This window comes from Tupaia chinensis, unplaced genomic scaffold (genome assembly GCF_000334495.1).
Source record: "Tupaia chinensis unplaced genomic scaffold, TupChi_1.0 Scaffold000140_1, whole genome shotgun sequence".
NCBI classification, from domain to species: Eukaryota; Metazoa; Chordata; class Mammalia; order Scandentia; family Tupaiidae; genus Tupaia; species Tupaia belangeri.
In genome coordinates this window covers 7,895,285-7,908,469 of record NW_006159610.1, presented here as the reverse complement: position 1 = coordinate 7,908,469, position 13,185 = coordinate 7,895,285, and the positions used below count along the sequence as shown (strand labels likewise).

The window sequence follows — 13,185 nt, the reverse complement described above, 5'->3', positions numbered from 1 at the left end:
AGGGAGGGAGAGAGAAAGTAAGAAATCACCCCCAAGAGTAGGTCAGCCAGCTGCGATCCCTTCTCCATTCTCTGCTCAAGATCTTGGACACACATGCACACACATGTAGCATGATTTTTTTTTTTTGAGAGAGAGGTTTTTTTTTGTGCTGTAAGGTGTGTGCACTCACCAGAGAGACAGAGACAGACAGAGAGACAGAAAGCAAGAAATCACCCCCCCAGGGAGGGGGTGGGCATGCCACGATCCCTTCTTCATTCTCCTCTTGGGATTTTGGGCATGCATGCGCCTGCACCTGGTATGAGTTTTAAGCTGCTGGGTCCAAGACTTGAACCATAGTCAAGTACATGGGGGTCCAGTGATGTAACTGCTACACTATTAGCTGGTCCCCCAGTCTGATTTTTAAAAAAATATTTAAAGATTGATTTTTGTGATAGGTGCATGCACTCAGCAGAGAGACAGAAAGCAAGTAATCACCCCCAGGGGGAATGGCCGCTCCACAATCCCTTGTCCTTCATTCTTCTCTCAGGCATGGATACACACATGCCTGGCATGAGTTTTCAGCCACCGAATCCAGAACTCAAACCACGGTTGACTACATGGGCATCCAGTGATGTAACCCTTACACCATCTGCTGGTCCTCCACAGCATGATTTTTAAGTTACCTAGTCTGGAACTTAAACCGTTGTTGGCCATGTGGGCGTCCTGCCCCTTAACCACCATGCCACCTGCTGGCCCACATCTTTTTTTTTGCATCTTTAATTTTTTTTTTTTTGAGAGGTTTTTGCTATAGGGCGTGTGTACTTGCCAGCAAGACAGACAGAAACAGAGAGACAGAACGTGAGAAATCACTCCTCAGGGGGGATGGCCATACTGCAATCCCTTCTCCCCTCTTCTCCTCTCTGGATCTTGGGCACTTATGCACACATGCCCGGCGTGAGTTCAAGCCACTGGATCTGGGACTTGAACCATGGTCGACCTAATGGGAGTCCAGCGACATAACCATTATGCCAGCTGGTCCTGCATTTTTGAATTTTTTAATTTGCCAGAGGATGTATGTATTTCCCGGAGGGTGAGAGACAGAGAGAGAGAGAGAGAGAGAGAGTAAGAAATCACTCCCCTTGGGGGGATGGTCACACCACTATTCTTTCTCCTTCATGTTTCCACCCTATTGGGATTTGGGGCACACATACACATGCCCCTGGTATGTTTTTCAAGCTGTGGATTCCAGGACTCGAACTGTGCATTTGGCTTTGTGTAATCCAGCTGCCTTCAGCGTGGCTGGCCCTGTTTATTATCTTTTATATGCTCTTTGTTTTTTTGTAAAGAATTATTTACATGTGTCTCTGTAGATCTGGAGCAGTAATCACCTGTTCCCCAATGCAGAGGAAGCTACCCTTTTTCTGGGGACACTGGACACTATTTTCCTCTTCTCTTACGCTGCGGTAAGTTTTTGTTTGTTTTAATTATTTAATTATTTTTTAAGTTATTCTTTTTTAAACGTTCTATTGCTATGCATCATTTGGCTTGTGGTAAGCTTTTGAATTCCAGGGTTTTAAGTTGTGGAAAAATGTAAAAGGAAATAACCATAGCTTAGGAAGTTTGTAAGGGATTTGGACTTTGCTGACTGAGAAGGAATTTATATCTGAAGTTTATATTTTGTGTCCTTCCCAGTCATTCATTTATTTGACAGACACTCTTGTGCATCTAGCATGTGCCAATGGAAATGTATTGTGGGCCAAACAAATCCTTGGTTTATAAGCTTACATCCTTGGATTGGGGGTTATGGGCGACAAATGGTAACAAGCTGCTATAAATAAGTAAATGTTAAATATGTTTGTATACATGTATTTGTTATAGGAAAGATTTTTGCTGTAGTGTGCATGCGCTCACCAGAGACACAGAGAGACAGAGAGAGAGGAAGTAAGAAACCACCCTCCAGCGGGGATGGCCATGTCGCAGTCTCTTCTCCTCCATCCTCTTCCTGGGATTTTAGGCACACATGCATGTGCACCGTTGCAATTTTCAACCTGAGACTCAAACTGTGGTCAGCTGTTTGGGAGTTCAGTGCCATAATCACTATGCTACCTTTTGGCCCTGTAAATTATATTTTTGAAGGTGATAAGTGCTCTGGAGCAAAGTAAAGCAGAGAAAGGGGACTAGGTAGTGCTGGGTAGGGTTGTCACTCTCAGTGGGATGACTGGGGGAGACCTCCCAGGGTGAGGGTGTTTGAGTGAATGAGGCTGTGTGAACAGAGCCCAAGGAGGTGCAGTCAGAGAGGCAGCGGGACTCAGATCTTGGGGGCCTGGGTCTGTGTCGGGGCTTTGGTTTTCTCCAGTGAGTTGGGAGCCACTGGAAGGTTTTGTGTGTTGAAGTGACAGGATCTGACTCAGATCTGGACAGGCTCATGTGCTGCTCGCGAGACGAGACTAGAGGGCAGAAGCAGAAAGAGGACATGAGTCAGGCTTGCAGGTTGAGGTGAAGGACGATGGAGGCTCGGGTCCATGATAGCAGTGCTAGAGGTGGGGGGACATAGAGTTGTGCTGTGTTTTGGAGGTAAGGCTAACAGTATTTCTCCTTGCTGAATGTGGAATACAAGAGATGGTGTCAGGGATAACCTTAGGGTGGAAAGGTCCCGGCAGAGTGGAAGACTTACAGGAAGGGCAGCCTTTGAAGGAGTCTCTTGGTCACATGCTGTTATATCAGAGATGTCTCCTCTCTCCCAGTTGATGAGGAGCGGACATTTGGTTGTGAGTCTGGGGTTCAATGCACAGGATCAGGCTGGAGAGAGAAAATTTCAGAGTCATTAGCAGAGAGCTAGTTTTCTTGTCTTGTCTTTTCTTTTGGCCATAGAGTGTGCACTCACCAGAGAGAGACAGAGATAGAGACAGAAAGTGAGAAATGGCCATACAGCAGTCCCTTTTCCATTCTCCTGTTGGGATTTTGGGCTTGCACACGTGCATGCCGATATGTCCCTCAAGATGCCAGGTCCAGGGCTCAGACAACCCACTTGTCCATGTAGGATCTAGCTATGTCAACCACCATGCCACAGGCTGGCCCAGAATTTTTTTTAGAGTGAAATTTTTGCTGTAGGGCACGTGTGAGACAGAGAGAGACAAAGAGACAGAAAGTGAGTAATCACCCCCTGGGGGTGGCCACTCCACAATCCCTTCTCTTCTCGGAATCTTGGGCACGCACGCACATGTACCTGGTGTGAGTTATTATGTTTTTAAAGAATTATTTTATTTAACTTTATGTATGTATGTATGTACGTATGTATTTAAATTTGACCAGAGAGGGCCAGAATGAAAGAGAAAGAAAGAGAAGGAAAGTGAGAAAGCAAGCCACTGCTAGGTCCAGGACTTGGACTGCAGACAGCCCATGTGGGGTCCAGCACCCTCAACCACCATAAACACCTGTCGGCCCCTCAGAGGGAGTTTTAAGCTGCCGAGTCTGGGACTTGAACCATGGTCTACTACATGGGAGTCCGGTGATGTAACCAGCCATCTGCTGGTCCTGATACCTGTTATTTAAAAAAAAAAAAAAAAATTATTTAATTTTTATTCATCATCATTAATTTTTTAAAATTTACTATAGGGCACATGTGCTCACCAGAGAGAGAGAGAGAGACAGAGAGAGAGAGAGAAAGCTGCCAGATCTGGAACTAGAACAGGTGGGAGTCCAGTGCCTCATCCACCATGCCACTTGCTGGCCCCAGAATATCTTTTCTTTGGAGAGGAGGCACACAGAAACTGTTGAAATGAGATCTTGTATTTATTTAGCCTTGCTCCTCATCATGGGCATTTTCTGTGCACACCCCTGAGAGGAAGTCGTCGGACTTTGGCTAGGTGCTCCCAGTATGCGTGCTGACTCCTCGGAGCCACCTGCCTCTCAGAGAATTCCAGGAGGCAGCGCGGTGTAGTGGAAAGACCAGTGCTGCTACGGTTAACTACCTGCATTAAACTTGGCTTCCAAATGGGATTTGGCCTTTTCCTAATGTTTCGTTTCCTCATCTATAGAGCTGTGATGATGGGATTAAGTTAAACCCGGTATTAACAAAGGATCATGTAGATTTAGGAGGGACCAGCAGATGGTGTAATGGTTATGTCATGGGACTCCATGTAGTCGACCGGGTTTGAGTCCTGGACCTGGCGGCTTAAAACTCACACAGGGTAAGTTTATGTGGGTATGCCCAAAATCTTAAGAGGAGAATGGAGGAGAAGGGATTGTGGCATGGCCATCCCCCATGCAGGGTGATTGGTCTCTTTTTGTCTCTCTGGCAAGTGCATGTGCCCTACAGCAAAAATCTCTCTCTTTAAAAACAAACAAAAAAGGGAACCAGCAGTTAGCGTAATGGCTATGTCGCTGGACTCCCACGTAGTCGACTGCAGTTCGTGTCCTGGACCCGGTGGCTTAAAACTCACGCCGGGCGCGTGTGCGTGCGTGCCCAAGATCCCGAGAGGAGAATGGAGGAGAAGGGATTGCGGCGTGACCATCCCCTCTGGGGGGTGATTTCTCCCTTTCTGTCTCTATGTCTCTCTCTGTCTGTCTGGCGAGCGCACGCGCCCTACAGTGAAAATCTCTCCAAAAAAAAAAAAGAAAAAAGAAAAGGAACCAGCAGATGGCCTAATCGCTATGTTGCTGGACTCCCATGTAGTTGGTCATGGTTCACGTCCTAGACCTGGTAGCTTAAATTCACTCTGGGCACTTGTGCATGTGTGCCCAAGATCCTGAGAGGAGAATGGAGGAGAAGGGATTGCGGCATGGCCATCCTCCTTGGGGGGTGATTTCTCGCTTTCTGTCTCTCTATCTCTGTCTTTCTGGTGAGTGCACATGCCCTATAGCAAAAACCTCTCCAAAAAAAGAGAAAAAAAAATAGATTTAGGAGATAAAAGGTAAGTGCTACGAGATCGGTGGCCGCGGTTTATACTGAGCTGCGTCTCCTCCTGCACGTCCAGGCATTTTGTTTGCTCTAGCAGCGCAGAGCAAACCTGAAGCGGAATCAAGAGATTTCCTTGGTTCCCTTCATCCCTTTGCTGTATATGACGGGACTTCAAAAAGTCTGTGGAAACATGGAATTAAAGTACAAGTTTATTTTGGTCCAAAACACTTTCAGAGGCAGCTGGTGCCACATGGCAAACTGCTTGGTTTGAGTCCCAGAGCCAGTGGCCTGAGATCGATGCCGAGTGTGTGTGTGGTGCGTGCGCGCACTCAAAGTCACAGAAGGAGGGAGAAAGGGAGAAAGGATTGCTGTGTGACCATGCTGCATGGGGGGCGGATTCCTTCCCTCCCCTTCTCCTACCTCTGGTGAGTGCATGTGCCTTGTGGCAAAAGTAGAAACAAAACAAAACAAAACAAAAAAACAGCGTTTTTGAATCTGTGTGTAGGTTTTTCATAATACTGATTTTCTTTGTTTTATTGTCAGAGAGCACGTGTACTCACCAGAGAGAGATGGAGAGACAGAGAGAAGAGGTTGAGAAAGCACCAATGAATTGGGAGTAGTCATACCACAGTCCCATCCCCTCTGTCTATTCTGTCAGGATTTGGGGCACACATGCACACATGCCAGCATGTTTTTCAGGCCCCCGGCTCTGGGATTCAGACTGTGGTCAGCCATGTGGGATCTGGTTCCCTTAGCCATTAGGCTATAGGATGGATCTCACATAGTACATTTTCTGTATGAATCTTTTCTATGCCCCAGGGGTGTGTTTTCTTACCAGAGTGAGACAGAGCGAGAGAAAACCCCCCAATGGGACACATACATCACAGTCCCTTTTTCTCAATTTCTCCATCCCATCAGGATTTGGGCATGCATGCACATGTGCTTGGTGTATTTTTCAAGCCTACGGGGCTGGGCTTTGAACCGTATGGAACCCAACTCTGTGCACAGGCCTTAACTACTGCGCTATAGGGCTGGCTCTCCACAGGCTTTTAGAAGACCCTTTGTATAGTGTAAGTTGCTTGAGTGGCAGCTTTAGGCCAAGAGGTTTACCTGCGCCTCTTAACGAAATGAAAGCTTGATGATAATGAGGGAGAAATATTGATCGTCAGCGACTTCTGTCTTCTCAGTTTTCTGTAATATAGTGACAGTTTATTAGAAATCTTTTGTCCTACCTGAATTTTGTGTGCCTGCTGGGGAGAGACAGAGAGAGAGAGGAGAATGAGAAAGTCAAAGAAAGAGAGAGAAGGAAAGTGAGAGAGAGAGAGAAAATAAAGCCGAACCATGCAGTCAGCCATGTGGGATCCAGCTGCCCTAACCACCATGCCACCAACTGGTCCTAAATTTAGGGTCTTTTGTTTGTTTGTTTTGTTTTAGTTTTTGCTATAGGGTGCATGCACTCACCAGAGACAGAGGCAGAGTGAGAAATCAGCCCCCAGGATGGATGGCCATGCTGTATTCTCTTCTGCATTGTCTTCCTAGGACTCTGGGTACACACGCACACACCCCCGACATGCTTTTTAGGCCACCTGTTTGTGGGATCTGTCTGTCCTAACCACCGTGCCACTGACTGACCCAAATTTAGGTTTTAAGTCAAGACGTTCATTCCTTTTGTATATTTAGGGGGAAACCTAAAGTGTCACTCTTCAGGTCTTCAGTCTCCCACCATTTCTCCCTCCCTTCGGTGGGTGGAGGCAGAAGGCAAAAGTTGGCACCTACCTGCAGGGGTTATCTCTCTGCCTCCCAAGGATCAGATTAAACAGTGCCCAGAAACTTCTGCTCCACTTCTGCAAGGTCAGGACTCAGCGCAAATAGCTGAGAGGAATCCCCTTGGGAAAGCTTGTGGCCGATGTTTAGGAATCTACTCTAGAAAATGAAATGTATTTGTATGCTTGGTCTATTATATCTTTTTTTGGGGAGAGGTTTTTGCTATAGGGCGTGTATGCTCACCAGACAGGCAGAGAGAGACACAGAGACAGAAAGCAAGAAATCACCCCCCGGGGGAATGGCCACACCGCAATCCCTTCTCCTCCATTCTCCTCTTGGGATCTTGGGCACGCACGCATACACGCCCGGCGTGAGTTTAAGCCACTGGGTCCGAAATGTATACCGTGGTCGACTACATGGGAGTCCAGCGACATAGCCATTACGCTAACTGCTGGTCCCTGTCTTTTTTTTTTTTTTTTAGCTAGAAAATCAAGTGAAACTAAGTTTGCAATGAATTATACTGTATGATGGGTAAAGTGTTGTAGATCGGTGTGCAGAAACTAATTGTCATTTTTTATTTTATTTTATTTTTTTTTGGAGAGGTTTTTACTATAGGGCGCATGTGCTCGCCAGACAGACAGGGAGAGACAGAGAGATAGAAAGTGAGAAATCACCCCCCAGGGGGGATGGCCACACCGCAATCCCTTCTCCTCCATTCTCCTCTTGGGATCTTGGGCACGCATGCACACGCGCCCAGCGTGAGTTTAAGCCACCGGGTCCGGGACTCGAACCGCGGTCGACTACATGGGAGTCCAGTGACATAGCCATTACGCTAACTGCTGGTCCCTCATTGTCATTTAATGAAAAATTTTGAAACTTGTGTAGACATACAGTCAAGGCTTGTGATCATGACTCAGTTTTCTTTTTTAAAGAATTATTTAATTTTACTCATCATCATCGTTATTATTATTAAATTTGACTGGAGGGAGGTAGAGAGAGGCAGAGAGAAGGTGAGAAAGCAAGCCACCGGATCCGAGACTCAAACCATGTTCAGTCGTGTGGGAGTCCAGCACTTTAACAACCACCACGCCACCTGCCGGCCCCAAGACTCAGTTTTGTATAAACTCAGTGTTTTGTTTACCTCCTTTGCAATGCATGCTACTTTTTCCAGACTGTTATTTAGCAATATCAAATAAACTGTTTTATTTTTAGGGCCTTTTCATCAGTGGTATCCTTGGGGATCGGCTGAATTTACGATGGGTTCTTTCTTTTGGCATGTGCTCTTCTGCCTTAGTGGTAAGTTGGAAAGATCTTGTAATTGTTACTTTGGTCAGAGATTTTAGAATCCAAGCACCCTCCGTACTTCTGTGTGTAGACTAGACTAGTAATATTAGTTTTCAGTGTTCTAGTTCCTTGTTTGGCTCTTCACTTAGGGGAGTCTTTTTAAAATCTGATTCTGATCAGATCCCTTCTTGACTCTTAGGCACCAGCAGTCTAATGAATAGCCTGAGAACGAGGCCTGGTGTCAGTCTCTGGAGAAGCTGGTCCCAGCCTGCTCTTTCATCATGTTTATCATGCAGCACCCCTAGCCCAGCCAAGCCAGACTGCTTTCCCTGCCCCTGGTCTTTCCCTGTCAGTTGCTCTTGCTCCTGCCCTTCTTCTTTCTTAATTGGCTTTCTTTCCAGCTCTCTATAATCTAATTTGATGTTTCTTTCAAGTCTTCGGCCAAACGGCACCTCTTTCAGGATGCCTGACTACCGAGCCCAGCCCTGGAAGTAACCATTCTTCCCTTCCTCTGAGCTCTCGTGCTGTGTCCCTTTGCAGACACTCAGAACTACCTGCCGCTTAGCCTGTTACTTCTGTCCAGTCTTACGTCCCCTCAGTGTGGGTGGCATAGTGGGTAAGAGCACAGATAGCCCTAGACCAGGAGGCCTAGGTTTCTGTCCTGCGTCTGCAATTTTCTGGCTTATAATTTCTCTGGGCATCAGATTTTTCATTCAAAACAGTAAATATACATATTCCTCCCTCCTAGCCTTGTAAAAAGGATTGTATGAATTCCGTACGAGAGGCGTTTGAACAACGTCTGGCACGTTAAGGGCAAGATCCCTAGCTGATTTATCTACATTCGTTTCTAGTAGTGTTCTTTTCTTTCTTTCTTTTTAAATTTTTTTTTTTTTAACTTTCTTTCTTTCTTTCTTTTTAATTTGACCAAAGACGGACAGAGTGGGGTGGTGCAGGGAGGAGTGAGACAGCAAGTCGTCAGGTCTGGGACTTGAACCATAGTTGGCCGTGTGGGAGTCCAGCTCCCTTAACCACCACGCCACCTCTGGCCCTTCTAGTGAGGGTGTTCTATTGATTGATGGAACCATGGAGTTTAAGTTAGATCCTAATTTATTACTGCTTATCAGTGCCATTTGAGTGCTGGAGAAAACTTTTTTCCCTTGAAATTTTAGAGATCAAAGCAATTTATTTACTCACAAGATGCTCACTTATATATGCATTCCATATATGTATGCATTTTGGGGTATTTTTTAAAAAATTGAGTTATGTATGAAAACTCACCTAGTTTAGTTTATAGTTGAGTTTGAGAAACACATATAATCGTGTAACTACCCTTCCTTCTTCCCCCCACCCTCTAGCAACCCCTGACCATTTTTGTGTCCTTACACTTTGGCTTATTTCTGAATGTCACATAACTGGAATCAGACGGTATCTTACATACTAGTTCTGGCTGGTGCCAAGTATTCCCCAAATAGACTTCGACTGCAAATCCTTGAGCAAGATGCCCGGGGAAAAAGCAGCCACTTGCTGAAAGTACTAAATGATTCAACAGATCCTAAGTTAGGTTTGTTCACCTTCACGGATCACCTTAGTAGCTGTGGTCGTGACGAAGGCAGGCACTTAGCCAGCACTCTTCTCTTCTCTTTTGAAGTTTCTTTCTTTCTCCCTGAAGTGAGCTGGAGAAGACAGATCTTGACGCCATGATTCACCTCTAGCCTGGGCCACTCCAGATCACGGGCATGTGTGTGCCTGGCATAGTCAGGGAGGTCTCTGGGTGTGAACCCAGACCCTTCCCAGGTGAATCAGTCCCGCAAGGTGTCAGCTCCCTACTGGGTCTGAATGAAGTGACATACGTGGATTCCTTAAGTCCCCACAGCAGCTCTCGGAAAGCCCCACTTTTCCTCCACATACACAGGTCTGAGGGAGAGGAGAGAGAATCAGATGAAAAGTGAGGTTTAGAAATTGGGACCAGCAGGTGGCATAGTGGTTAAGGCACTGAACTCCCACATGGCCAACTGTAGTTTGAGTCCCAGATCTGGTGGCTTGAAAATCATGCTGGGCGCATTTGTATGCATGCCCAAAATCCCAAGAGGAAAATGCAAGAGAAAGGATTGCAGTGTGGCCATCCCCCTGGTGGGGTGAATTTTCACTTAACCTCTCTTTTTCTCTGTCTCTTTCTCTCTGTTTCTATCTCTCTAACAAGTGCATGTGCCCTATACCAAAAATCCACTCCCCCCCAAAAAAATTAGAAATGGACTTTTGAATTGAAGACACAAGCTGGAGGGATTGACAGACATTTTAGTGACCTTTGCTCTCTGGGTGGTGACCTTTGCTGTCTTGGCAGTAGCCTCCTCAGGGCTGCCGCTGAGCAGGAGTGTTGTAAGAGTCAGCCGCATGTCCCCAGCCTGGATGTTTGAGTGTGCTCTTCGCGTCGTGCCTTTACCCAGAAGCACGAGGACAGGAGGCAGCTGCGTGTGCCGAAGTGCCTGCGGATGTTACACGCCCTTTGTATTTGCTTCTCCCCTCAGGTGTTTGTCTTTGGCACGCTCACCGAGTGGCTGCGCTTCTACGACAAGTGGTTGTACTGCTGCCTGTGGGTTGTGAACGGCCTGCTGCAGTCCACCGGGTGGCCCTGCGTGGTGGCTGTTATGGGCAACTGGTTCGGGAAAGCTGGGTATGCCACTTCCTTCCTCTCTGATTACTCTATTTAAGTGGTTTTCACGTTGCATCCGCCAGCCTTACCCAAGTCAATTAACTTGATGCCTGAGACGCTGCTCACGTCTTCCCTCTATTTTAGAGAGCATAGTTTGGGGTGAGATGGTTTCAAGAGTATACTGGAAACGCCGTGGGCCTTAGAGATGCTTCAGCCCAGCATGACACCTTCAGAACACTTTGCTGGCCAAGGTCAGATCTGAGTGTGGGCTGGGTGAGTGTGTCTCATTTCTTTTCAGTTTTTTTTTTTTTTTTTTAATTTTTAAAAGCTAAAAGACTTTTGTTATAGGGTGATGCATTTGCCAGAGAGAGGAAGTGAGAAAGCACTCCTTGGTGGTGGTGGGGTGACCATATTATAGTCCCTTCTCCATTCTCCTCTTGGGGCTTTGGGCATGCACGTGTGCCTAGTGTGTTTTTCAAGCCACTGGATGTTGGTGGGTCCAGACCTTGAACCTCGTAGCTGGCTGTGCCAGCCACCTGACTGACCCCCCCCCCCTTTTTTTTTTTAAACTCTCATTGTCCTTGTGTATCTTCCTTTGGGTTTTGCCTTTTCCTCCCTTTGTTTGAAACTCAGTGATCTGGTTTAACCTTTGACACTAAAGATAAGGATACTGAGGCTTTAAGCACACTAAACCTCAGGGCTTAGTTAAATTGGATATTTCCTTCTCTAAATCTTCAAGTAGTTGTTAGGTTGTGTTTGACTTTGTGTGGTGGGAAAGGTAGGTAACTACCAAAGTGCCCTCTAGGCCACCCAGGAAGAAGAACCAGACTTTATTTAGAGGAAGGAAAATAAGTTGAGTTGACCAAAATATTTGCTTTGTTGTCGATCATTCTTTATGACACTCTAAGGGATTTTTCTTTTTATCTCTATTTTTTTTTTAAGAATTATTTTATTTAACTTTATTTATTTACTTATTTATTTTAATTTGATCAGAAAGGGACAGAGTGAGAGAGAAAGTGAGAAAGCTAGATGCCGGATCTGGGATTCTAGCTGTGGTTGGCCATGTGGGAGTTCAGTACCCTTACCCACCATGCCACCTGCCAGCCCCTCAGGAATATTAATTTGGATTTTTACCATTTCTCCTGGATAAACATGGGTTTATAAATGCATATTTCAGAGGCGTATTTGTCTCCCCTCTGGCTCTGTTGTTTTTGTGTTTGCTCTTTCATGTGGGGACTGGTGTGTTCAACAGATACTACCCCCTCCGTGGTGTGGTATGCAGGGCTGGCTGCTGTCTCGGTTTTCCAGCTTCTCCAGTTTCATAATGGGAGTTAGCTTACTTGTTATGATCTGTACCATTGTGAACGTCCACCCGTAAAATGTCTTGTGGTCAGAATAAGCACCACTTCGTAAGGATGCTCAGATTGCAGTTCAGCGTGCTAGTGGTTCTCATCCCCGCTCTGGAGTCATGAGGGTACCAATCGCATCATTAAGGTGCTTGCCTAGGATTCTTCCGTTTTCTTTTGGTGTAGGTGGTACAGGCTCTCTTTTTTAAAGTTTCTTTTCTTTCTTTATTTTTAGAGAGATTTTTGCTATAGAGTGTGCATGCTCACCAGAGAGACAGAAAAGTGTGAAATCAACCCCCGCGGGAATGACCACGCCGCAGTCCCTTCTCCTCTTGGGACTTTGGGCATGGATGCACATGTACCTAGCATGAGTTTTAAGCCACTGGGTCCAGGACTCAAATCGTAGTCGACTACATGGGAGTCCAGTGATGTAACCATTACACCACCTGCTGGTCCCATTTATTACTATTATTTATTAAATTTGCTATAAGGCATGTGTGCTTAGTAGAGTGAGGCAGAGAAAGAGAGGGAAAGCGAGAAAGCAAGCCACCAGGACTTGAACCAGGTTTGGCCACGTGGAGAGTCTAGCACCTTAACCACCGTGCCGTCTGCTGACCCCTTGTTTTGTTTTGTTTTTTGTGTTAAGCTTTTTAAGGTATTTTTTCCCATTCACAATTTCATAAAAAATATACAACACATGTTGTGTGTTATCAACAAATCAATAAATGAACAAGAAAAATAAAGGTTAAATTAACTGAAATCCTGCCTTTCAAAGATAATAGTCAATTTTAATGTGTCACTTTGAGAGAATTCTTTTCTAAGCTTTTGTGAATTGGATGACACTGAGTCTTTGAGCTGTTCATTATATCTGTGGATCAGTCACAAAGGAAGAAAATTCAAGAAAGCCAGTTTTTATTTTAAAGAGGTTTTTGCCATAGGGCACATGCATTCACTGGGTGAGAGAGAGATCTCCCCCTGGGCACAATGTCCATACTGCAATCTCTCCTCTTTTATTCTCTCCTTGGGATTTTGAGCATGGATGCACCTGTGCCTAGAGTGATTTTCAGGCTACCAGGTCTGGGACTCGAAATACGGTCATCCGTATAGGCGTATAGGAGTCCAACTCCTTATCCACTGTGCCACCTGCTGGCCTCAGCACAGTATTGGTTTTTTTTTTTTTAATTACTTAATTTTATTTATTATTATTCCTTTTTTTTTTTTTTTTTTTGGGGGGGTTTTTTCCTTAGGGCCCGTGTGTTTTC

General features: G+C 45.7%; 1 protein-coding gene across 1 annotated transcript in view; it reads left to right on the top strand.

Moving 5' to 3' along the window:
* The window catches only part of SLC37A3 (solute carrier family 37 member 3), a 48,472-nt gene that overhangs the window by 15,075 nt on the left and 20,212 nt on the right, over positions 1 to 13,185 (top strand). The window contains exons 4-6 of the mRNA XM_006145047.3: positions 1,350 to 1,442; positions 7,856 to 7,939; positions 10,453 to 10,598. Coding sequence (XP_006145109.1) covers positions 1,350 to 1,442; positions 7,856 to 7,939; positions 10,453 to 10,598 — 323 coding nt within the window. The remainder of the gene's footprint in view (positions 1 to 1,349; positions 1,443 to 7,855; positions 7,940 to 10,452; positions 10,599 to 13,185) is intronic.